The 27,243-nt window shown below is 44.1% G+C and overlaps 1 protein-coding gene across 2 annotated transcripts in view; it reads right to left on the bottom strand.

Moving 5' to 3' along the window:
• Nucleotides 1-27,243, bottom strand: part of ADGRG2 (adhesion G protein-coupled receptor G2) — a 231,688-nt gene that overhangs the window by 135,713 nt on the left and 68,732 nt on the right. For both annotated transcript variants that reach the window (XM_073565881.1, XM_073565882.1), the window contains exon 4: nucleotides 2,829-2,858. In XM_073565881.1, coding sequence (XP_073421982.1) covers nucleotides 2,829-2,858 — 30 coding nt within the window. The remainder of the gene's footprint in view (nucleotides 1-2,828; nucleotides 2,859-27,243) is intronic.

Genomic DNA, 27,243 nt, shown 5'->3' with positions numbered 1-27,243 from the left:
TCCATGCAAATTGGCCAGAGTACTGACCGCTAATGCATGGACTTGGCCACAAGTCTCCCGACCCAAGAGTCAGAGCCTCATCACAGCTGTCACGCTTGCAATGGGAGAGCCCCAGCCAGTTCACGCATTGATGTCTGAGATGGCACCGAAATCCACAGACGTCTGCATGAGTGTTTAGCTAGGAAAAGAATATTACTGGTGATCACCATTGCTACCTCTGCAATAGGACAACCAAGGCAAAGGAATTCTCTTTTGCTAGATTCCTATGAATTTCACAATGAGTTAAAGCAGGTATCATTTATATTCATGCTTCCGGTTCTGAGAGGAGTTAGGCATTAGGTATGCAATCAATGTATTCACAAAAAGATTTTTCTTTAATGATTGTACTGATTTTTTCCTACTCGAAAATCACAACACAGAACAGGCGCTTTGTCTGCAGAGAAGGATCAGTTGATTCAAGATTCGTATGCCGTGAATGAATGTAATCATGTCCGTTAACTGATGGATGGATTAGGATTTTGCTCATTTAGAAATGACCCTTTTACTAACATAGACAGATACACTACTGATGAAAACTGTGGTACGGGTCATATAGTAATTCTAAACTTGTATACACATGACGCACTAATAAGCTGGTCCTAAGCTACTGTGCTCATGAAGTTTCCTCCGCAGATAAAAAAAAAATAAAATAACAGTCCATCCATAGTAAATAAGCAGAGCGTTACAAAAGTTTATTATTTATTATGAACCCATGAGTGCCATCAAGTCCTAAAGACACATTTTTGAAACATGGTCAGATAAGCGCAGGATTATCTACTAACTATAATTAGATTGTATCCTTGCCCTCAGGATCTACTGTACGCCTACAGTAGGATGCCTATGGTACTGAGCAGCTTGGTTTATTACCACGTCAGGAGCAGGAAATAAGGGGCCATTTTTCATGAAGGGGGCTGATGGTGGACACTATTTGTTAAAAAAAAACACTTGTCCAATATCATAATCAAATAAATAATATACCTAAAGCTAAGGTATATAAGGGGGAAGGGGGGTTAGGGAAATAAAAAAATGTATTGTCGTTTCATCATTCACCAAAATATCTATAGCTGTAGAAGACAAAGATCATAAAGCCAAAAGTTTAGCAAAGCAGGCAACGCTTTGCTCGCACCATGATTTTGCATCCAGTTAAAAGATCTTTCGTTCTTTAAAGATTAGAAAAAATTGTATTTCTAAAACAAGATGGATATCTTGGTTATTATGTCGTCTTGGAATTGATTTCTAATGCATAAAAAACAGATTTAGTCTTGATCTTATTCTGCTCTTTCCCAGGATAGAAAACTGAAGGGTGCATCATTTTTGTGTCCAATTGACGCCAGTTTAACTCCCCCTAACCTCACAGAAAAAAAAGTATCTTTGAACTTGATGCAAACACATTGTACGAACAGGCGATAAAGGGGACAATGACAAACAAACTGGCAAGTTAAAGAGTTTTTTAACGCTGCATTACGATAGCGCCATTTTTCCTCTGGAAATTGCTGTATTTTACAAAGATTAAAATAACTTATAATTGACTATAACTATTATTAAAAGGGTTAGTAGTAATAGTCAATTCAACAGTTTTATTGCAAATTAAGTTAAATGTTTCGTGGGGACGAGATTCATATTGTTAAATGTTTATAGCGTATGGCACAAAAATACTGTATGTTAGGGTTCAATTATGTGTAATACAGTCTCATACTGACGACAAACTAATGATACAAAATTATCTGATTCCAGATTTCACAATACAAACCATACATCATTAAAAAGGTCTCTTAGACCTAATGAGACTGGTGTTTTTACTTTGAAAATCCATCTCAGAATAGCTGTATAATTTTGATAATAATATGAGCATTTTATGAGTCCAGCAATAGAATGAAATAGCTCATGAGTCCAAGTGTATTCAGTCTCCACCTACTCGCCCTGACTGTCAGCGGCAGCTTGTACTGAGCAGTGTGAGATCTCAGTAGCAGGAGGGACATGGGAGCTGTCCATCAGGAAAGGTGAGCGGAGACAGAGTTATAAAGCATTATACAGCCATTCTGACTTTGATTTTTTTAAAGTGAATACAGAATCCTTACCAGATCTAAGAGATCCATTTAGTAATGTATGTAGTTTGTATTCTGGAATTGGGTGACAGATCAGCTTTAATGTAGACGTTTTCATGGAGAGTTCAGTTGCTTTAGCTATTCCTTTTATAAAGACCTTGAGTTGAGAGACCTTAACTTATTAGCCCACAGTGACTGCAAAGAACATCTCTCGCTCTGTAACAGCCAGCATGCCCATTTATTGCATTGACCAAACACGATGAAAAATGTGTAATGCTTCAATTAGCCAGTGGTGGAGCTGTAGGGAGGTGAGCACTTGTTGCTGTATGCTTGTATATTCAACACATAAGGACTATTTGCATTTAATTTCCCTGGCAATTATCCATGTTAGGACGGAGGTGATTTTCTAAAGCAGAGTTTCTCAGACTCAAGTCCTCACGGCGGTCCCATCTGATCATGTTTACAGGATTTCCTTAGTATGTCACAGGTGATGAAAATAACATCAAGACATCAGAAATTTCCACAGGTTCTCTCACCTTTGCAAAACTAAAGAAGTCTTGAAAACCTGATCTGCTGGTGGTCTGTGAGGCCTGGAGTTTGGGAAACACTGGTCTATAGCATACGGCGGTGACTGCTGCAGAAGTTGCAGTAATAATATGCTCACACTGATTATATTCTGTTAGCAAAATGTAGTTTATGTAATAGATTTATGTGCCGAAAATCTACCCCAGAGAGAAAACCTACCGGGTGTTGGATCTTCTGATGAGTCTTTTGCTGTAAAAAAAAAAAAAAAGAAACCCAGCATGAGTACACCTTAATTTTACTTCAAGCATAAAACAGATTTGCCTCAAGAGGGCCACATTGGCTTTACAAAAAGGTAAAATGCAGCCTCTTGTGTCCCGCCTCACAGCGCAGGCCTCAGGAGAAGAGAAGCCGCCTCGTATGTAATAGAGAACACCAATATTTACTGTTATATAAAATATACTTTTTTTCTGTGAAAGCAATTAAACTACTCAGTGTTTGTTGTTTACCTTTTAATTTTTTTTTTTCGTTTAATATTGCAGTACAATTTCAAGATTAGGGTTTGTTTTTTTTTAGCGTAAGAGGGTTCACTAAAATGAATTTATTTATTACAACACGTTTCACCTCTAAATAAAAAATTTTTTAGAAAAAAGCAAGAGGCAGTTTTGTAACATTCTCCTTAAAGAGGTTGTCCATTAATTTTTTTATAGATTACCTATCTGTACAGTAGGATAAGTCATCAATCTCTGATCGGCTGAGGTCCGACACCCGACACCCTCGCCGATCAGCTGTTATCGGTTTCGGCGGTTGACAGGCAGAAATACTCACTTTAGGAGTTGTCGTCTTCTTGTAGTGGCCTGAGGCGTGGTACTGCACATCTGCCTCCTATTCAAATCAATAGGGGGCAGATGTGTAGTACCCTGCGCGGCCACTATTAGAAGAAGAATTTCAAGCCGGTGGCCACTGACACTGATAGCAGGTGATCGGCAGGCATGCCGGTTGTCGGACCCTGGACGATCAGACATTGATCACCTATCCTCAGGATAGGTCATCAATGAAAAAGTAGTGGACAAACTCTTTAAGCTTCTTGAGTTTTGATTAGAAGTTGTCAAAAAGGCTTAAAAAAAAACATGCAAATACCGGTAGCTAAATGATTTTTTCTGTCACATGTCAAAGTGCCCATTACCAGCTATCGAACTCGCAAACCGTGGTATGCAAAGATATGTGGCTCGAGGTGTATTAGAATGAATGTCAGATTTTAAAATACAAACTGCAAACAGATAATAATACCTTGAGAATCCGATAGAGAAAACAAGAAAATTGCTGCATAATCTAATATGAAAATAAGGGGGGGCGTGGCCTGGAGCTCATCCATGTGAGACACAGGAAGAGGGAGCTCCTGTGAGGATTCCACTAATCCAACTAACATCTCGACTAATTCAAGTCATCCTGACGTACATCCATCGGATAACTATATCTGACATGGTCTGGAGCATTTAGAGTCCAAAACCAGGAGTTTTGACCCACCCAGTGCCGAGATATCATCTGAGGCCTATATCTTATGTGAGGCCTTGAAGCCTGGCTGCTAAATTTATACAGCATCCAAGAAGCCTGCTCCCTTCAGCCAAAACGCTCCAATACCCTGGGGACTTAGGCCTAAGTCACCCACGCCTCAGCACAAGACAACGGAGGACCCCCGACCCATCATCCGGTAGAAGAGACAGCTCGGCACGCGGAGGCATTCTCCAGCTCCAGGAGGCAGGCCTGCAATCAATAACGGCCACGGTTTGCCCCCTTTCCACACCGCAGGGTCCCAGTGCCGCGAGCAAGAAGGATCCTTCAAACACGACCCATCACCACTAACAGCTGGACCCTGGGAGCCTGTGAGTAGCATCCCCGAAACACGCCGCACATTCCCTCCCCTCCCCAAGCACTCACCCGGAGCAGAGCGCCGCCCGTGATAACAGCCGCTGTACAGTTTGAACGACAGCCGTGGCCGCTGCGGTCGCGGCGGGGAGCGGGTTAGGGGCACAGCGGATCACATTGGGGCTACTGGCAGTGCCGCCGGCGGAGGCCCCGCAGCCGGAGAAGCGGCGTACCAAACACAGACAGGCAGGTGCTGCTGGCGTTGTCTGCGCCGTCGCCCCAGCGGCCTCGGTCGCTCTCATATTAATAAATACAGTTGCGGCTCACCTCTTCTCTTCCCCTTGCATCAAGCACTGCAATAGAAGTACCTGGGAATACATAGTAACCTGCAAGTAAGCGGCCAGCTACAGCCTTGGTGCCCTGTGTCAGCCATCCCTCACTGTTACATAAACAGAGCAGTGAGGGGAGAGGGGCTGAGCTCCCATAATTATTCTAATAGACTTTGCGTGTCTGTATTTGCACAGAAGAGGAATCAGGGGCTGTGCACCTTCCCTTCACTTCTCCTGTGGACTATATAATTCGCAGTAACAGCCCTAATAAGTCACTGGTGTGTGACAAGGTCAAAAGGAGTAATCAAGTAAGCAGGAAGTTATTCTGAAAAGAGCCCCCTGCCCATCTGTAATTTGGGAATGTAACTTTCTGAGCATGTGACCTCTCAGAGTACAATGTCGCCTGTATAAAGCGAGGGCCCCCGTTCCCACTGTTCCAACCCGGCTAGAACAAAGATCCCACGGCTACCAGCACCTCCACACTCGCGTGACTCATTGCTTCACTCATTGACCATCGGATGGGGAAGGCCAAGTCCAGTAAATGAGGACAACCAAAGCGAGTCACTGACTTTTTTTATCAAACCATTCAATCTCGGAATCATCTAAAATGGCTCCATCGTCGCCCCGTTCGTCTCGCTCGTCCCGCAGAGGTTCCTGTGCGTCCTTGGATACTAAAAGCGCAGACAGGGATGACACCCCGCTAACTCACAGCAGCATGAAGAAGCTGCTCTCCTCCCTCAGAGTCTCCCTGCAGGAAGACATGAGGGTTATGGTGGCTGATCTGAGGGGAGAGGTAGCTGAACTAGGAGGTCGCACAGATAAAATAGAGAACAAGCTGGTAGACCTAATTAAATCACATAACGACTTATTAGATGCGCATGAGTCTCTACAAGCTACATGTCATGATCACGTGTGTCGGGACGCAGATGTTACCGCAAGGCGAACCCATAACACACGTGACCCTGGATACACCGCCTCCAGTGGGGCGCATTTAAATAATAAAAACGTGCAGGTGGATACGCCGCCTCCACCTGGCGAATTTAGGTATTACATGTTATACATACAATATCTGGAAACACCGCCTCCAGTAAGGCGCATTTAAATAATAAAGGGGGGAACCTGGGTAACTTTAACAATGGTGGGCCCTGCAATAGGGAAAAGGGAATTGGAGACCTCCTGAGCTCCCCTGAGCCAGTGTCCCTGCACTCCTAACGTTCCCTATGCCGGTTTCGCACCGGGCGCCGCACGCGTACCTCAACGCCCTAGCTCGCCCTGACCCTAAACCCTCACTAGGGAATAGGTCGGTGCGGAAACTAATCCCACCACTGCACTAATAACACACATGAGGAAAGAGACAATACAGGGGAAACACCACTTAGCTTTGCTCTGTTGCGTGCGCTTCTAGCAACAGAGCCCTCCACCTGAGTGCATCTTCTCCTCCACCTGGATCCATCACCATAACAGGATCCTTCACCTTAGTGCAGCCTCGGAGCAGAGTCCAACACCAGTTGCAGCTGCTTAGTACCAGAGTCCCAAGGAAGTGTTCAGCTGCTGACACGAAGTCGAGCATGCTTGAGTCCAGCTCAGCGGCCAAGTCCCACATGGTGAGTGCCACTCTCCATAGTAGCCACTCCACCAGCCCATGCAGACACTTCCCGCTGACACCATCACTGCGACTCCACCACGCCATGCCAGCCCTTCGTCCAGACACCATAGCTGACACTCTTCCCCCCTGGCTAAGCTGCGCAGGACTCCTCACCAGCTCCATCCTTCATCCAGGCTCTCCAAACTCAGAGTGAACACAAACTCACAATATCACAGGCAGTGATTGCACCCCCTAGCACACCTTTATAGGGTGTCACACCTGATCCCTAATTAAGTGCACAAAAACCTAAAGTGCAATACTGCTAACCACCACCGGGGACAGTCAAGACACCTTGGAACTTTCCAAAGTAAAAAAAGTTCACTTTGTGCTTTTAATACCGCCAGATCCAACACTGGATCATGACACTACATTAGAGAAAGTGCAGACCAAAACTCTGGATTTGGAAGACAGATCGCGACGAAACAATATCCGCATCAGGGGGATAGATGAAGCGATCCAACCTAAAGACCTTCGATCCTTCCTTCAAGATTTTATTAAAGCCGCTATGCCAGAAGTTGAGAGAAAGGATATGATCATAGACCGCATTCATCGTGTCCCTAAACCTCCTTCCATTAATTCGAACCTCCCACGAGACGTACTAGCCCGAATTCATTTCTACGAACTCAAAGATGACTTTTTATTTCGCCTTCGGGGGAATCCCTCTCTGCCACAAAATTTTGCTCACCTGAAGGTCTATGCAGACCTAATATGAAAATAAGCATTTTATAAGTCTAGCTCTTTATATATATTGGGACTTGAATTTTATAGAGAATCTGCCAGCAGAATTTCATCTTAAACTATTTATATGCACATGTAGCTCTTTCAAAGACAAGTGCAGCAACACCTTTACATGGCCAGATTGTTGATCCGTTACTGAGAAAAGTGTTTGAATTTATATGCAAATGAGGCTGAAAAACTATTTGTAGATGTTAAGTTTCTGTCACTCCAGCTCTATTCCCTGCCCAGTGCTGCTTCCTCCTGCTTCACTGACAGCTTGTATTCTGTGTGACTTCAGGCAGAGCAGCCATCAGTTAAGCAGGAGGAGGTGGTGCTGAGTGGGGAATAGAGCTGGAATGACAGAGGCAGAATCTCTACAAGTAATTTTTCAGCCTCATTTGCATATCAATTCAAAAGCTGATTTCCCAGTAACAGAAGAACAGACTGGAAAGGTATTGCTGAAGTAATCTTTGGAAGGGCTAAAGCGGTACATACACATATAAATACTGTGCACTGTGAAATATTGGCGATATAATCCCATTAAAGTTTAACCATTGCTTTCATTTTTATTTAATAGATCAAAAGAAACTTTGTAATATATCTTATCAACTTCTTTCTCTGCAAGGACTGATCAATCATTTTTAAAATTCTCAATTCAGGGGTAAAATCTGTGTATTCAGTGAAGACAGATTGTTACATTACTGAGATAGGAGATGACAATTGTTACTGATAAAGGGGAGTGGGAGGATCTGGAGGGAAAGCTTCTCCCTCTTCCTCCCTCATCTTCATAGAACAGTTGATACTGATAAGACTCTATAAAAGTAAATACCTTTGTTCACTGAATTCACCATTTACCCTAGAATTAAAGAAGTTGTCCACTACTTGGACAATTTCTTCTTATTCATCTTGCTTGGCCCCGATAAAAAAAAAATTACTATACTCACCTCCCGGGTTGGTGCCATTCCCACTTAACCCCTTCCCGACCTGTGACACAGCGTGTGTGTCATGATAGTCGGTGCCAATCCGACCTGTGACGCATACCCTGTGCCACAGAATGATCGCCCTCCTGCGGGCCGGGTGACCGGGGTGAATGAAAGGTTACCCGGCACGCAGGTACAGGCGGACCTATACTTGACCCTGGGGGGGAGGCTTAGCCCCCCCCCCCCCAGGTCTACGATCACTCCTGGTGACCTTTTTGTCACCCCCCTCTGATCTGATTGGAGCTAGCGTCCATGTGACGCTAGCCCTCCAATCAGATGTGGAGGGGCGGAGAAAAACAATGTCTGCCTCGCTCCTCAGCTTCAACCCATCTGTGGAAGTCGAGGAGCGAGGTGCCTGACCGCTGACCTGCCCTACAGAGCCCACGATCGCTGCTGCTGCCACTGCCGCCGCTAGCACCACCGCTGCTGTGTGCTGAGGACAGGTACTCCCCCGACCTCCGCTCCCTGCCCCCCGATCACCACCTGAACGGGTGATCACCCCCTGCCCCCCCTAATCACCTGCTGCATTTGCTCACCTCCTCCTGCAGGCTCCATTTACTCCCCTCCTCCCTCCTTGCGCCTGACAGCTCCATTTTCTGTCCTCCTCCCCTTGTGATCACCCCCTACCCCCCCAATCACCTGCCGCTGCTATCTACATTTTCTGCTGCTCCCCTCCTGCCCCCAACCGCACCTGACAGCCCCATCCTCCCCTGGTGATCACTCCAATCACCCCCTGATCACCTGCTGCCGGCTTCATCTACAGCTGGTCCTCTGCTACCTCCTGCCCCCCCCTCACCTGACAGCCCCATCCTCCTCTGGTGATCACCCCCCCAGTGATCACCCCAATCACTCCGTGCCCCCCTGATCACCTACTGCTGCTGCCGGCTCCATAAACAGCTCGTCCTCTGCTCCCCTTTTGCTCCCCTCCTGCCCCCGCCAGCGCCTGACAGCTCTATCCTCCCCTGGTGATCACCGCCCCCCTGATCACCTGCTGCTGCTGGCTCCATCTGTAGCTGGTCCTCGGCTCCCCTTCTGGCCCCCCCGATCACCTGCTGCTGCCGGCTCCATCTGTAGCTGGTCCTCGGCTCCCCTTCTGCCCCCCCCCCCCCCCCCGCAACTCATAGCCCCATCCTCCCCTGGTGATCGTGCCCCCCTGATCACCTGATCACCCCCTGATCACCTGCTGCTGCCGGCTCCATCTGTAGCTGGTCCTCTACTCCCCTTCTGCCCCCCCGCGACTGATAGCCCCATCCTCTCCTGGTGATCACCCCCCCCCAGTGATCACCCCAATCACCCCCTGCCCCGCTGATCACTCCCTGATCACCTGCTGCTACTGCCGGCTCCATCTGCTGCTGCATATCCTCAGCCCCTTCCTGCCCCGCCCGCGCCTGACTGCCCACGCCTGACTGCCCTCGCCCCCGCGCCTGACTGCCGGCGCCTGACTGCCTGCGCCTGACTGCCCTCGCCCGCGCCTGACTGCCCGCGCCTGACTGCCCTCGCCCGCGCCTGACTGCCCCGTCCTGCAGTAGAAAGTTTTTCACCAAACACTCGCACATACACACGCCCACGCACAATATAATAAAGCTTTTTTACACACCACACACACAATGTCCCGCTCATCCCAGTCACAAAGGGTCTGCTCAGTTGAGGAGGCATATAAAATTATTGCCTCCGAAACTGATAGTGAGGAGGACCCCACCTTTCTCTATTCCTCCCACTCTTCCTCTTCCAGCGACATAGACTTGCCACCACCAAGATGTCGCAGGACAAGAAATCGTCCGGAGCCCAGGGAGGAAGAGTCGGAGGCCTTAGAGGAAGAGTCTGGTACCGTGGAGGAAGTCCCACAGTCAAGTGTGAGTTTCCCCCAACCTAGTGCTAGTCACGCCCAACCTAGCACTAGTGCTCCCTCCTGGACCCCCGTCCCTGAAAATTTTGCTCCACGGATTCCTGATTTCGTTCCCCAATCAGGAATCCAGTTTGAGACTGACAACTTTATCTTCCAAAAGGTAGGGGAGAAAACAAGGGGAACTGCTACCTTGGATCTAATCCTTATAAACAGGGAGGAAATGGTTGAGGAGGTAAAAGTGGCTGGGACCCTAGGAGGTAGCGACCATGCTATTTTAGAATTTTGGATAACTAGAGGAGGAAGACCTGTGAAGACTCAGGCGTCAAGGTTAGATTTCAGAAAGGCAGATTTTAAGGGATTCAGAAAGAGAATTGGAGGGATCCAATGGCTGGATATCCTTAAAGACAAAAATGTCCAGGAAGGATGGGAAATCTTGAAAAATGAAATTCTCAAAGCACAATTGTTAACAATACCGAAAAGAGGGAAGAATAGGAAGCATTTAAGGAAACCAGGATGGATGAACACAGAACTTAAGCACATGCTAAAAAGGAAGAAAAAAATGTTTATAAAATGGAAAGAGGGAGGCATATCTAAAGAAGAATATAATGCTGTCTGCAGAACCTGCAGGGCACAAATCAGATTTTCTAAAGCTGAAAATGAATTGAGGCTTGCAAGAGATGTCAAAAGCAATAATAAAGGATTTTGGGGATATGTCAAAAGTAAAAGAAAAGTCAAAGATGCTATAGGATTTTTACAGGATGAAAATGATGAAATGGTAAGACAGGATGTTGAGAAGGCCGAACTTTTAAATTCCTATTTTGCATCTGTTTTCTCTCAGAAAGGAAATGTAACATCAACTGTTCTTCACTGTCCTATTAAGGGAATAGAAGAATCCAGGATATCTATAAACAGAAAGATAGTGAGGAAACACTTAGCTAACCTAAATGAATTCAAGTCTCCAGGTCCAGATGAATTACACCCCAGAGTACTGAAGGAGATAGCAGAAGAAATGTATGAACCCCTCTCCATAATCTTTGAAAATTCTTGGAGAACAGGAGAAGTCCCAGAAGACTGGAGAAGAGCAAATGTTGTTCCTATCTTCAAAAAGGGGAAGAAGGTGGACCCAGGCAACTATAGGCCGGTGAGTCTGACTTCTATACCAGGAAAGATCTTTGAACAAATTATGTATGTCAGTACCTGGATAAGAATGAAGTGATTAAACAGAGTCAGCATGGGTTTGTAACTAATAAGTCATGTCAGACTAACTTAATTTCCTTCTATGACGGAATCACTGATTGGGTGGATCAAGGAAATGTTGTAGATATAGTATATCTTGACTTCAGCAAAGCATTTGACAAAGTATCTCATACAATCCTTATTGAAAAAATGACTAAGTATGGAATGGACAAGGCAACTGTTAGGTGGATTCATAACTGGCTTATTGATCGGACCCAGAGAGTGGTCGTAAATGGCTGCACATCCAGTTGGAAGAATGTCTCAAGTGGGGTACCACAGGGCTCTGTCCTGGGCCCTGTATTGTTCAACATCTTTATCAACGATTTAGATGAAGGAATTGAGGGTAAACTGATTAAATTTGCTGATGACACAAAGCTAGGAGGGATAGCTAATACTAGAGAAGAGAGAGAGAGGATTCAAAAAGATATAAATAAACTGGAGAAGTGGGCAGCAACTAACAGAATGGTTTTTAACAGGGAAAAATGCAAAGTACTACATCTAGGCAATAAAAATGAAAAAAGCATATACAGAATGGGAGGAATAGGCCTAAGCAACATCACATGTGAAGAAGACTTGGGTATACTAATAGATCACAGACTGAATATGAGTCAACAGTGTGATGCAGCAGCAAAAAAGGCAAATGCAATTCTAGGATGTATTAACAGAAGCATACAGTCTAGATCACGTGAAGTCATTATTTCCCTCTACTCCTCTTTGGTCAGACCTCATCTGGAATATTGTGTCCAGTTTTGGGCACCACATTTTAAAAAAGACATCAACAAACGAGCAAGTTCAGAAAAGAGCAACCAGAATGGTGACCGGTCTGCAAACCCTGTCTTATGAGGAAAGGTTGCAGGATTTGGGATTTTTTAGTTTGCAAAAGAGAAGACTGAGAGCAGACTTAATAGCTGTCTACAAATATCTAAAGAGCTGTCACATTGTAGAAGGATCAACTTTATTCTCATTTGCACAAGGAAAGACTAGAAGCAATGGGATGAAACTGAATGGGAGGAGACACAGATTAGATATTAGAAAAAACTTTTTGAGCAGGGGGTTGGACCAGATGGCCCAGGAGGTCCCTTCCAACTCTACGATTCTATGACTCTATGAAATAGACTTTTTCAAAGTCTTTTTCTCTGAGTCAATCGTCAGTCTCATGGTGGAGCAAACAAACTTGTATGCCCAGCAATTTTTGGCCGAACACCCAATTTCTTCATTCTCTACTTGGAGTCCCGTGGACTCTGTAGAAATGATTAAATATTGGGGACTGGTCCTTCACATGGGGATTGTGAAGAAAGCAGAAATTCGCCAATACTGGAGTACCGATATTTTATATCAAACTCCAGTATTTGGCATGGTTATGTTTCGCAAACGTTTTGAGGCGATTCATAAATTTCTCCATTTCAGGGACAACGCTGAAAGCCTTCCCCGCGATGACCCGAATTTTGATAGACTGTCCAAAATTCGGCCGCTCAACGAACACTTCAGCAACAAGTTTGCTGAAGTGTATATTCCCGAAAGGGAAATTTGTGTGGATGAATCCCTCGTCCACTACAAAGGGAGGCTTCAGTTCCGTCAGTACCTGCCCAGCAAAAGGGCAAGGTACGGGATAAAACTCTACAAGCTGTGTGAGAGTACCTCAGGGTACACTCTCAGCTTTAGAGTTTACCAAGGAAAGGACAGTAGGATCCAGCCCCCAGAATGTCCACTTGCTTTAGGGGAGAGAGGGAAAATAGTGTGGGATTTGGTCCACCCAATGCTTGATAAAGGTTACCATCTGTACGTTGATAACTTTTATACAAGCATCACACTATTTCAATCCCTCTCTGCCAGAGCTACCGTCGCTTGCGGTACCGTGCGCAGAAACCAGAGGGGTCTCCCTTTTTCCGCTAATTGAGCAGCCTCTCCGAAAGGGTGATAGCCGAGCCCAATGTAGCAGCAACATGCTTGTGGTCAAGTTCAAAGACAAAAGAGACGTCTTTGTCTTGACCACAATCCATGGTCCCAGCACCACGGCCACCACCGTTCGAGGTACCCAAGCACCGGTCCACAAACCGGACTGTGTCCTGGCGTACGACCATCACATGGGGGGAGTTGATCTTTCTGATCAAGTCCTCCAGCCCTATAGTGCCATGCGGAAGGTGAAGGTGTGGTACAAAAAACTGGCTGTGCACATCGTACAAATGGCACTGTATAACGCATGCGTGCTATCACGATGTGCAGGCCAGACCCACACCTTCCTTCAGTTCCAGGAGGCGGTGATAAAGGCCATGATTTTTGGAGAGGAGGACGGAGCGCGCCCCAGCACCCCTGGAACTCAAGCTTCCCATATGGTACCAGGGCAACATTTTCCCAGTGAGGGGATAAGAAGAAAAAGGTGTCGGGTGTGCTATAAAAGGGGGGCAAGAAGAACGACTCGTTTCCAATGTGAAACGTGTCCTGACAAACCTGGACTGTGTTTGAATGAATGCTTCAGAATTCATCACACGTCCATGGACTAAACACATCCAGACATTCCACGACAAAACTCACCCACACTAGGCTGACATACACTACACCACACACACCAACCTGACGTACACTACACCACACACACCAACCTGACGTAGTGTGTCAGGTTGGTGTGTGTGGTGTAGTGTACATCAGGTTGGTGTGTGTGGCCTAGTGTACGTCAGGTTGGTATGTGTGCTGTACACTACACCACACACACCAACCTGATGTACACTACACCACACACCAACCTGACGTACACTACACCACACACCAACCTGACGTACACTACACCATACACACCAACCTGACGTAGTGTCAGGTTGGTGTGTGTGGCGTAGTGTACGTCAGGTTGGTGTAATATAGTGTACATCATGTTGTTGTCGTGTGTGTGTGTGTGGTGTATATTACACCACACACCAACCTGACATACACTACATACTTTCCATAAGCGACATGGTGTCCGCTAACGATTGGAGCTAATTTTCCATTCAAAAAGTCAAATGGCGCTCCTTCCCTTCTGAGCCCTGCCGTGCGCCCAAACAGTGGTTCCCCCCCACATATGAGGTATCGGTGTACTCTGGAGAAATTTTACAACAAATTTTAGGATCCATTTAATCCTGTTGCCCATGTGAAAATGAAAAAATTGAGGCTAAAAGAAAATTTTTGTGAAAAAAGTACTTTTTCATATTTACGGCTCAATTTGTGAAGCACCTGGGGGTTCGGAGTGCTCACTATGCATCTAGATAAGTTCCTTGGGGGGTCTAGTTTACAAAATGGGGTCACTTCTGGGGGTGCTCCAATGTTTAGGCACACAGGGGCTCTCCAAACGCGACATGCTGTACGCTGAGGATTGGCGCTAATTTTCCAGTCAAAGTCAAATGGCACTCCTTCCCTTCTGAGCCCTGCTGTGCGCCCAAACAGTGGTTTATGACCACATATGAGGTATCGGTGTACTCAGGAGAAATTTCTCAACAAATTTTAGGATCCATTTTATCCTGCTGCCCATGTGAAAATGAAAAAATTGAGGCTAAAAGGAAATTTTTGTGAAAAAAGTACTTTTTCATATTTACGGCTCAATTTGTGAAGCACCTGGGGGTTCGGAGTGCTCACTATGCATCTAGATAAGTTCCTTGGGGGGGTCTGGTTTCCAAAATGGGGTCACTTGTGAGGGTGCTCCAATGTTTCGGCACACAGGGACTCTCCAAACGCAACATGTCAACCGCTAAATATTCCAGCATATTTTCCATTCAAAAAGTCAAATGGCGCTCCTTCCCTTCTGAGCCCTGCTGTGCACCCAAACAGTGGTTTATGACCACATATGAGGTATCTGTGTATTCAGGAGAAATTCCCCAACAAATTTTACAATCCATTTTATCCTGTTACCCATGTGAAAATGAAAATATTGATGATAAAACAAAATTTTTGTTGGAAAAATTAAAATGTCCATTTTTTTCTTCCATGTTGCTTTAGTTCCTGTGAAGCACCTGAAGGGTTAATAAACTTCTTGAATGTGGTTTTGAGTAGCTTGAGGGGTGCAGTTTTTAGAATGGTGTCACTTTTGGGTATTTTCTGCCATATAGACCCCTCAAAATGACTTCAAATGTGAGGTGGTCCCTAAAAAAAAAAATGGTATTGTAAATTTTGTTGTAAAAGTGAGAAATCGCTGGTAAAATTTTAACCCTTATAACTTCCTAACAAAAAAAAAATTTTGATTACAAAATTGTGCTGATATAAAGTAGACATGTGGGAAATGTTATTTATTAACTATTTTGTGTCAAATAACTCACTGGTTTAACAGAATAAAAATTCAAATTTTGAAAATTGTGAAATTTTCAAGATTTTCACTAAATTTCCATTTTTTTTCACAAATAAACGCAAAAATTGTCGACCTAAATTTACCACTAACATGAAGCCCAATATGTCACGAAAAACAATCTCAGAATTGCTAGGATCCGTTGAAGCGTTCCTGAGTTATTACCTCATAAAGGGACACTGGTCAGAATTGCAAAAAATGGCCAGGTCATTAAGGTCAAAATAGGCTGGGTCATGAAGGGGTTAATCGGCACTTGCTCTGCCGGGGCCCTAGCGTGGTGCTGTGACACGTGCTGCCGGCGCCCAATCAGCATTGTCGTCACTGTCCCCGCCTCCTGACATACTGAGCAGGAAAAGAAAGTCTGAGATCAGCTGCAGCCCGGACTGCCTCTTCAAGTTTGATTTGCCCGAAGGTGGAGACAGTCAAGCCGGCACTGATTGGGTACTAGCGTCCCATGTCACAACACCGCACGAGAGTAAGTGTTGACACCGCTGGAACAGTGCTAGCATGGGAGGGGAGTATAAGCTTTATTATTTTGTTGGGGCCAAACATTTTGAACAAGAAGGAGTTGTCCTAGTAGTGGACAACCCCTTTAAGAATTTTGAGAATTAATAATCAGTCCTGGTGGAGAAAGAAGCAGATTTCTTTGATATGATGTATAACAAGGCTTCTTACTTTTATGTGTATTACTAATTTATTAACTAAAAATTAAACTAACCGTTATTCTTTAAGTACATCATCCTCATCAAAGAAGAGATCTATATAATAATAAATGCCATTTGTATTGTTAAATCTGGTGACAGATCAGGTTTTTCTCTCGGTAGTGAAGGCAACATCCAGCACTGCATTGGCATTACTTTACAGCTCACCAGAAAGTCCCACTTTGTGCCACTGAACTATGTAACGGTAAGGATGGTTTTAGTTAGCGTTCTAATTAGCTAAATCAAATAATCCTGCAATGTGCAAACAAAATATTCTTGCACAACGGACCACGAAGCATAACCAACTGCTGAGAAATATGATCCTTTTCTCCACTTCCAAGTGAGTCATTCTAGTCTCTAGTGAAAATATGATTTTCCAGTTCTCTCTCTCTCTCTTTCTCTAATGTTGCATGTCTAGTTCTGACTTCCCTGTTTAGCAGAACCAATACTGGAATCTTGACAGCAAAAGGAAACATAGAACACAACAGATTTTCCAGAGGACCAATATTAGTGCACTAAAATGCATTTACTTTTTTTAGCAATTAAAAAATTCCTTTCTAGAAACTGAAGCTGACAAACCTCTGTATTGGTATGTTTTATAGGTTCTATAACGTTAGTTGGAAATTACTTGAGCAATAAGTGTTAATAGAAGCATTCTCATCGTCATTGTCTTAACTGGATTAGCATTTTTTCTTCATAAACCAGTATAATATGTAACATTAGCAATTTATACCTACATAACTGAATTTTGACATTTTATCATGTACAATGGTGGACTGCTGCTGCCTAATTTCAAATAAATACTGGTGTTACTTCAGTTCAGTTTATTTTTCATGCAGCTATGTCCTAAGCTGTCAGCTGTCTACTGGTATCCTAGCAGATAGAAGAACTGGCTAGTTTTTCCATCACAAATGTCTCCATCGCATTCCTTTTTTCCTTTCTCACAATATCACACAATCTCTCATTTTCTAAAGGGAACCTGGAATCTACAAAAACTATATTTCCCTATAAGTAATGATTGCTGTAGTCACTACTTATATTCATGTCCAAAGAGTATGAAAGGATTGTTGTTGCTTCAAGGGAACCTGTCAGGTGATACATGCTGCCCAAACCGTGGCCAGCATGTGTCAGCCGCTGACTGTACGATCATAGCCATGTATGTTTGCCTCGGAAATGCTTCAGAGTTTCAGACAAAAGCATACTTTTAATAGGCGCCAGCGACCGAGATGCGTGGGTGACTAGTCATACAGGCAAGTCCCTGGCAGCTTCTCCCTGACCCCTGACAGTGACTAGCAAGCCCCAGCCTCCTGTGACGTCCCTTCATCACCCTTAAACGGATCGTCATCATGTGGCGCCGCCGATGTCACTCACACTGCTTCTGTCAGTGGCACCCTGATGTTGCTTTGTTTCAATGAAAGTGGCTGTGATGTTTGAAGCAGTGACTCGAATGGCGGTAGTGGCAACTAAAGCTGTGGTCACTTCTCGATCACCTTTACTGAACCAGGAGGTCATCAGGAAAACGTAGGGAATTTAATAATAAAGCCAAAAACAAAAGGTGGTTAGGACTTAACGATAGGTATTTGTAAGGGGCTTTACAAGAATCGGACCACGCCTTTAATGATTTATTGACATAATAGTAAGTAACTAGTAAAATGACTGTCAAAGGACATGTAGGTCCTATATCCTGTTTTCTTCAAGCAGATCTTTTATCAGAAAATATACATCCTCCCAATGGTTCAAAGTATTTGCAGCTTTCAGCAAGAAGAAATATGTATTGATGATTTTACATCTGGCTTAAGATATTGGTTAGTCAAACCACTTTAACAGAATGCCTAGAATTATTCCTAATAGTTATATTAATTAGCAATAATAGAACCCCAGAACTTTATGGTGCTCATACAACTAGATAACTGTCTCAAAAACTCTTTTGGCCAACCACTATCTTTGCCAACTTCCCCTTACACAGGAATGCCAGGCACGGCATTTAATGGGAACAGTATGTTTCTACCCATCACATTATCTGTTGGCGGAGAGTCAGGAGGGTCTCAGATATATTAGCCGGTTGGCTGATCCTGACAAAATCCACTTTTATATAATGTGTATGAGAGCCTTTAAAACATTGTGCAAGCAACTATTTCGCAAATAACATTACCACTATGTAGTGTATTAGTGACCTACAGATCAGCTGCATTGAGTCTAAAAATGTGGGTCTTGTCCAAGTTAACTGTGTGTGAAGCCAGAAAGTGTATGTCTTCATGAGATAACTCATTTAATTTTATTCCCATGTTTTACAATATCATGTTTTTATAATCGACCCGAGAATTCAAATCTCTTTACACCGGGTGTAACTTTTTAATTATGATAACAGAGATATAAAAGTTCTGGCAATGATATACTTATTGAAACTTCACTATTCAGGCACTTTTCCGAGATAAATTTTGCTGAAATTCAGAAATCCCTCCTTCGGGTTATCTAAGACTTTATTTGCCTGCGTTGGCTGATACTGGATAACTTTCTCCCAAATATATTTGGTGTCTTCCTTTGAAATGAATCCACTGGCCTTCAGGAGGTAGACAAAGCCTGTTTGGTCTACTGAGTTTCATCCATTTAACTAGTTAGAGAGAAGCTGTAATGCTTTCATTAGTGCTATAATACATAAGAATGAACACAACCACAAAGAATGAGACGTAAAAAAAAATACTATATTTTAAAGGGAACCTGTCACTAGATTCATGATGTCAAACCATAGGCTGTCAATCAAGGAATAGGGTCACTCACTAGACCAAAAATTCAAGAAAGAACAGAGGATTAAATCCCAAGTTATACTGAATATAATTTTCTCATAAAGCTATATATCAAACTACTCAGCCCCCCCTTCTCTGTATCGTGATGCCTGCAGATTGGACTGCATTTTCATGATAAGTGATTCCCTTTAAGTTACAAGCAGGTCATCAGTATCACATTAATGGGGGTCAAATTATTTGTCAGCAGCTCCGACGGCGGCCGAATGTAAAAACTTAGTGGAGCTAAACGGCATAACTCTGTCTAATGTCTAGTGGCTGAAGCCAAGAACGAACTGCAAAATAGCTCCTATCAAAGAGATGGCCACCTATTAACTATCCACAGCATAGGTGACACTGGTAATTGTTTGATCACTGGGGGGTCCCTCCACTTCATTCCCTATGGATCACAAAGGGGGGGTCGTGTCCCGCATTTGAATATACATCATTCGTGCATGCAGGATATAGCTCCTCCAAAGTCTATGAGACAGACAAGTAGCTGAACGCTGCGGTCAACTATCTCCATGAGTCCCACAGACTTAGAGTTGACCAGCAACATGTATGCCTGCAACTCTATTCACATGATCAATGAAGTGATTGGACCACAAGCAATAAGACACTTATCACCTATTCTGTGGATAGGTAATAAGTGTACATTTTGTATCCCTCAAATAAATTAAACTATGAGCATACCTATGACAAGTTTGCATTGCCTATCTCACACTCCAAAACATTGGGCAACCTCATTTCAATCCCCTCCAAGTAAAATAATAACACCTTTGCTAAACTCTGGTGCAAGAATCATTTCATTGGTGTCGCACTGGCTCTACCGGGGCTTGTATGACATTATTATGCCATGTAAACCCTATGGCCAATCAGCAGCCACTTCACTTTCCCCTCCTTTGGACAAATCTAACATCCAGAAGAAGTGAGAAAGAAGTCACAATGTCCCGAAAACAACATTCATCACTTATTCACAGATTAAAAATCCTCTGTGTGGCTGGTACAGGAATATGGTAGTGTGCCCACAATTTGATTAACTGATTAATGGTGAGGTGGTGAAACATGCACACTACTGCTCCCATAAACCCATAGAAGTGAATGGTGCGGTGGTCACGCATTCACACTTTCATTCAGGTAGGGGACCTTGGCGTCCTTGTTCTTGTGAACACCAGTGACCATAAATTGGGGATACATTTTATGGGACAACCTTTATAAAGAGCCTTACAAACATATATTAATATACCCAAGCTTAAACATCACATAACTTTATATACAAGGCAGTCTTTGGTAAAGTTTGGTCCATAAGATGCTAAAGCAGATATATATTTTTGGTGGTTCAATTGACCTATGAAGGATGGAGAATCATGACGATTTACAGACACCCATGCATAATTTTTCCTCTAGCTACTGATAGAAGTGAATCTTCTTCATTTTAAATTAAGGCGTGATTTCCCCAACATGGTATTACTTAATTTAAGTGTGAATCATACAAAGTCAGTAGACTGCATCAAATGTAACACATCATTAAATGCATGAGAGTAAAATAAAATCTGGGTTTGACTGCAGTTTGTTTAATAGGAGCTTCTAAAATGTGTTTTCCTCAAGTTTTAAAGTTGGCATTGAGGTCTCATAAACCTTACATCACCATCCAAGCTGGGTGAAAGGGATTTGTGGAACTAAGCAAATTAACAAACAGAAAAACTAGTATTTCTCTCTCTACTATAATGTAAGTAAAAGGAAAAGATTGCTCAGAAAAGTGCTTACACATTTCTTTTGCATTTTAGGCAAAAAAAACACAAACATATATTTTCATGTTTTGCATTTTAAAAATTACAAAAAGGAAAATGGACAGATGCAAAAGTTTGGGTACCCTGCATGGTTAGTACCTAGTTGCACCCCCTTTTGATAGTATTACAGCTTGTAAAAGCTTTTGGTAGCCAACCAAGTGTCATGCCCGCCATGTCCGTTATGCCTGTCATGTCCATTATGCCTGTCATGCCCGCCATGTCTGTTATGCTGCATGACTCCTGGTGCGGTGTGCACATGCACTGAATTCTCATGCCCGTTATGTCTCGTGCTGCAAGATGCCTGGAGCGGTGTGCACGCGCGCCTTACCTCATGGCTGCACGCCGTTGCTAGGTAACCATCCGTCTCTGCTCTGATTCTGCTATCCTCTGTATTCATGGAACCCCTGATCATGTGACCTTTCCTATTTTCCAGTGCTGTCTGATTCTGCAATCTTCTATGTAATCCTGGAACCCCTGATCATGTGACCGTTCCTATGTTCCAGCACTGTCTGATTCTGCAATCCTCTATGTAATCCTGGAACCCCTGATCATGTGACCGTTCCTATGTTCCAGCACTGTCTGATTCTGCAATCCTCTATGTAATCCTGGAACCCCTGATCATGTGACCTTCTCTATGGTTCAGACCGCCCCTTCCTATGGTCGGGGCCTGAGTATTGTGTTGCTTCCCTTCATGGCTGCTTGGTCTGCTCGGTCGCTCCCTGTATTCTGTGCCCCTGCACTCTGCCCTGTCGTGCGTCTCTGCACACACTCTGTGCTTGTACTCTGCCTCTTGTCTCGTGCCATGTCTTGTATTGTCTCTCGTGCCATGTTTGTCCTTGCCTTGCTTTGCCTTGTAGTACTTCCGCTGTTCTCTGCCTTTGCCTGTTTCGCCATGTCTGGTCTTTGCTATTCTGAGCCTTGTAGTGCTTCTCATGTTTCTTGTCTCTGCCTGGTTTTCCATACTCTGTCCTATGGTGCTCTCTTGCACATTTCCATGTCTAGTCTCAAGGTGCTCCCTTAACCCGGCTCTGGACTTCGGCCTACGCTCCGCTGCTAGACTCTGTCCTATTGTGCTCTCTTGCACATTTCCACGCTAGTCTCAAGGTGTTCCCTTGACCCGGCTCTGGGCTTCTGCCTATGCTCCGCTGCTAGCTCTGTTCTCGCTCTGACCTGGCTCTGTTTCTGCCTATGTTCCGCTCCGTCTTCCGGACCCTGTCTTGCCTTGTTTCTCGCCTAGCCTTGCCTTGTTTCTTGCTTTGCCTTGTTTCTTCGTGTGTCCTTTGCATGCGCCTAGCCTTCCTAGCCTCCTGCTTGAGCCTCAGCCGTGCCCGCCCTAGCCGTGCCCGCCTGCTATTGCCTCAGCCGTACTCGTCAGTCAGTGACAGCTGTGTCGCCTGCTATGCCCCAGCCGAGATCGCTGGAGTCTTGCCCGCCTGTTTGTGCTGCAGCCCGTCCAGCTAGCCAGTGCCCCAGCCATGCTCTCTGTGCTTCCTTGCACCTACGCTGTCTCTGCACTGTGCTCTCCGTGCTTCTCTTAGCACACGCAGGCCCTCGCCTACCCCGTGGCATACCTCCCCGTCCTTCTGTAAAAGTACGCGCAGGTCTTGCCATGTACCCTGTCGTGCCCTCTCACACGCACAGGTCCTTGCCTGTACTCTGTCCCTGGCGTGTCCTCTGCATGCACAGGACTCTGCCTTGAACCTAACCCTGGCGTGTCTCTCTGCACGCGCAGGACTCTGCCTTGAACCCTGACCCTGTTGTGTCTCTCTGCACGCGCAGGACTCTGCCTTGAACTCTGACCCTGGCGTATCTCTTTGCACGCGCAGGACTCTGCCTTGAACCCTGGCGTGCCCCTTGGCACACGCAGGACTCTGCCTTGTACCTTGTGCCTTGGCATGTCTCTATACACGCATCCAGTCTTGTATGTTGAACTTTGAACCATGGCGTGTCCCCTACACACGCACCGTGTTTCGCACTTTGAACCTGGCGTGTCCCCTACACACGCACCTTGCCTGGAGATCCGTCGTGCCTCCTTGCTTGTACCCTGGTTTACCTGCTGGATTCCCGGAACCTGCCGTCCCTGCCAGAGATCGTAAGCATGAAGTCTACAGCCTGATGCCCTGATCCCTGCCAGCTGTCCGGAGTCCGATGTCATTGTGTCCTTGCCGGTAACCAGGCTTGCCTTCTAGCATGTACTATTCCATGGACCTTGGTGTGCCATGCACGCACCTTGCCATGTTTGCTTGTTATCACGTTTTGCACTGTATGCTATCCTGAATTTGTCTTAATGAAGATACCTTGAACTTACGTCTTGTCCTGTCTTGTTTCCTGCACGTCCTTGTCGTCAGACACTCGTACCTAGTGTCTACCTGAGCCGGCAGTCTGGTGCCAGCAGTCGTGGTGACTCACCCCCTTGGTCTTGCCCCTGACACTCCCTGTATATGAGGTGGTTCCTCAAAAGGTCAGATCGCCCTAGGTGGGTGGGTGCCACGACCCAGAGGGTCCACTCTAAAGAAAAAGTCAACTCAGCGCAAGCTAACCTCGTCACACCAAGAGTCTTTTAATTCTTATTCGTAGGATTTTCATCCATTCTTCCTTGGAAAATTCTTCCAGTTCTGTGAGATTCCTGGGTCGTCTTGCATGCACTGCTATTTTGAGGTCTAGCCACAGATTTTCAATGATGATCAGATCAGGGGGCTTTGAGAGCCATTGTGAAACCTTCAGCTTCTGCCTTTTGAGATGGTCTATTGTGGATTTTGACATCAATAACCATTTGAAAAAGGCATCCTCTTTTCAACTTCTGCTTTTTTACGATGTTGTTACGTTTGCAGCAAGAATTTGTTGAAATTTCATAAAATCCATTCTTCCCGTTACCCATGAAATGTTCCCAGTGCCATTGGCTGCAACACAAGCCCAAGGCATGATTCATCCACTCCCATGCTTTAATAGTAGGCAAGATGTTCTTTTTCTGAAATTCTGCTCCCTTTTTTCTCCACACATGCATTTGATCATTGTGGCCAAAGAGTTCTATTTTAACCTCATCGGTCCACTGGACATGTTTCCAAGAGACATCTGGCTTGTTTAGATATTGTTTTGTACAATTCTGACACTGAATTTTATGGTGAGTACACAGGAGAGGTTTTCTTCTGATGCCCATTCCACGAAGGCCATATTTGTACAGGTGTCTCTGAACAGTGGAACAATGTAACACTACTCCAGAGTCTGCTAAATCTTTCTGAAGGTCTTTTGCAGTCAAGCGGGGGTTCCAATTTGCCTCTTTAGCAATCCTAAGAAAAGCTCACACTGAAATTTTGCTTGGTCTTCCAGACCTCATCTTGACCAACACTGTTCCTGTTAGGCTATGGGCACATGGTGCAGAATCTGCTGTGGAATTTTCCACGTAGATTTTGCTAAATCCGCAGGTAAAATGACGTGCGTTTTACCTGCGGATTTAGTGCGGATTTATTGCAGTTTTTGTGCGATTTTACACCTGCGGATTTCTAGAATGGAGCAGGTGTAAAACTGCAGCAGATGCGCACAAAAGAAGTGACATGCTGCAGTTTTCAATCTGCAGCAAATCTGCGAGGAAAAAAACGCAGCATGTGCACTGCGGATTTTACATTGCCTTTAATGGTACTGTACAGTGCTTGCAGTTCTGCTGCAGAATCCGCACCGTGTGCACATACCCTTAGATGCCATTTCTTAATTACATTTCGAACTGAGGAAAAGGCAACATGAAATTTGCTATCTTTTTATAGCCTTCTCCTGCTTTGTGGGCCTCCACCATTTTTATTTTCAGAGTGCTAGGCAGCTGCTTAGAAGACCCCATGGCTGCTGTTTTTGGCACAAGATTAGAAGAGGCTGGGTTGTTATAAAACTGGAAAATTTGCATCACATGGGCTTTCCTAACAATGATAGTGAATAAACCATAACCCTAACATGGCTAACTAAGATCTGAAACCATGGTCAAAGTTATCTGAGCACACAAATCTTCAAGGGTGCCCAAACTTTTGCATTGACCCATTTACCTGTTTTAATTTTTAAAATGTAAAGAATGACAATATATTTTTTGTGTAAAATACAAAAGAAATGTGTCATTTTTAACTGTAGATCTTTAGTCCACTTCATCTTTAATTTGCTTCGCTGTTCACAATAACAGTAATTTTGACCAGTGGTGCTGAAACCTTTACCCTTTACATGCCCCTGTAAAACGGACGTGTGCTGTTCAATTTTTTAGGTTATTCAATGGAGCTTTTCAGATGAACGATTTTACTCTCACTACTCTTTCTGAGTCTTGGATAAAGTTCATCCATTCAAGTCTATGGAGTCGCACACAGAACATCTGAATGGCATCTGATTTTTATGGATACATTTCAATTATTAATCTACCGTAGGAAACTGTATTTGATCATGTAAATTTTAAAGGACGCTCTCCTTGATTATTTTTTTCATTTGTGTATATGTGCACGTAGTGTAGTGTGAGTGTATAAATATACTCACCTACAACCATCTTCTCCAGGATCCAGCGCTGTTCTGCTCCTCTTCTCAGTGACGTCACCACCCTTAAGACTCTCAGGGTCGCACTACACTCTGTGTAACCCAGAAGTGTCTTTTACAATGTAAGCCTATGGTGTGTCAGAAATAGGTACCATAAACTTACACTGTAAAAGAGACTTCCGGCTCATGCATAGAGCATAGAGTAATTCGGATAGTCTGAACTGTGGTAATGTCCATCAGAAGAGGAGCGGAATGGTGCTGGATGCCAGGGAGAGCGGCGGTGAGTATATTAATACACTCACACGGCATTACATAAACATATGTACACACATTTCATGAAAAAAAATTAATGAGAGTGCTTCCTTAACGTAGAGCATGAAAAACGCATTAAATGCAAAAAAAAAAACCAAATATTTCAAGAAAGGTAATTAAAAAAGCACATGGGCGAAAATTGGATGACAATTAATTGTCTATGTTTTATGGATGAAACTGGGAAGTTTACGTATTCGTACACTCATCTGCAGACGGTTTTAGGCTATGTTCCCAGGTTGAGCTTTTGTTGTGTTTTTGATGTCACAGCATTTCTGTATCTATTAAGTAAATTACAGTAGTTTACTTTCGTTTTTTTCATTTCATTTTTGTGTGCGCGTTTTACATCTGCTTTCATCACTTTTCTATGTATGTCATGTTTTTAAATAAAGCTGCTTTGTTTTTGATACCTCCTGGCATTTGGCTGTAACAAAGCTTCATGTGCGGATGACATGTGTTTTTAGTGCATAGCCCAGCAGAAGCACACTAACACATATACGGTTTTTTACCTGCGCAGCTAATGCAAGTCTATAGGGAAAATCTGTTTTATAAAACTCAGCAATTGACAAGCTGCGGATTTCAAACACGCACTGAAGACAGTTTACGCTGAATTAAAAAAAGCACAGTGGGTACGAGACTTATGTAAATCCCGTCAATTTTCCATTAACTGTGCTGACTTTTTTGCACTGGAAAAATATGCAGAATCATAAATGCTCCATGTGATCTTAACCTTAAAGTGAATTGATTCAATGCAAGGTCTTGTAAATAGTTATGTATAGTACGCAGAATCACGGTCACCGTTATCAACCTTTGACTGCTTTTTCTGCCTTGTCCCCTTTCACCAAGGCTGCATTGTGTTATCATGGAGAAGATTTGTGGATAATACCTGCGCTGCTGTAAAAAGTCCGATTCAAACAATTCAGAGATAAAAGATGATGGTTTATTCACTCTCAACGCGTTTCGAAGCCCTTGGACAAGGGTTTATCCACGAATCTTCTCCATGGTAACACTACGCTTGGGGTCACCAGCTTGACCAGTGGAGCTGCAGCAGCTGTCTACTCTGATGAGCTTGCATACTTTAACCAAAAGACATATATGGTGAGTGCAATCCGATTATTTGCTATATTTTATCCATCGAATACAACCCTATCTGCGCTTCTCTCCCCTTCAGTCTGTTTCACTAAGGCTACATTCACACATCCATGTGACACGTCCTAGTGCTGTCCATTTCTTTTCTCGGACAGCACACTGACCCGCGAGACTCAGTGCATGTCCTATTTTCATCTGTTTTGCAGATCAGACGCGACCATTGAAGTCTTTGGGGATCTGTGGGGAACAGATGAATCTAGGAAGACAGACTTGCACTTGAGTGTTTCATCCTAATTTCATCTGTTTTTTTATTGACACATTGTTAAGATTTAATGGATTAAAAAAAAGTTTAGTCTATCAAAAAGGATCAGAAAAAAACTGATGCAACTAGGATTTCACCTGAAAAAAAAAATTGGTTAATTTTTCTCGGCTTGTGACACTCACAGAGAAGTGTGAATGTAGCTAAGCCTGTTAAAGGGAACCCGTCAAGGCCTTTTTAGCATGTAAACTGTTCCCAGTGCGTTGTTAGTGATGCATCACTAACAC

The sequence above is a fragment of the Dendrobates tinctorius genome, unplaced genomic scaffold (genome assembly GCF_039654945.1).
Source record: "Dendrobates tinctorius isolate UK_male_01 unplaced genomic scaffold, ASM3965494v1 ptg000016l, whole genome shotgun sequence".
Lineage (NCBI taxonomy): Eukaryota > Metazoa > Chordata > Amphibia > Anura > Dendrobatidae > Dendrobates > Dendrobates tinctorius.
Note: the sequence above shows the minus strand (reverse complement) of the source record. Positions and strands in the feature narration are given on the sequence as shown.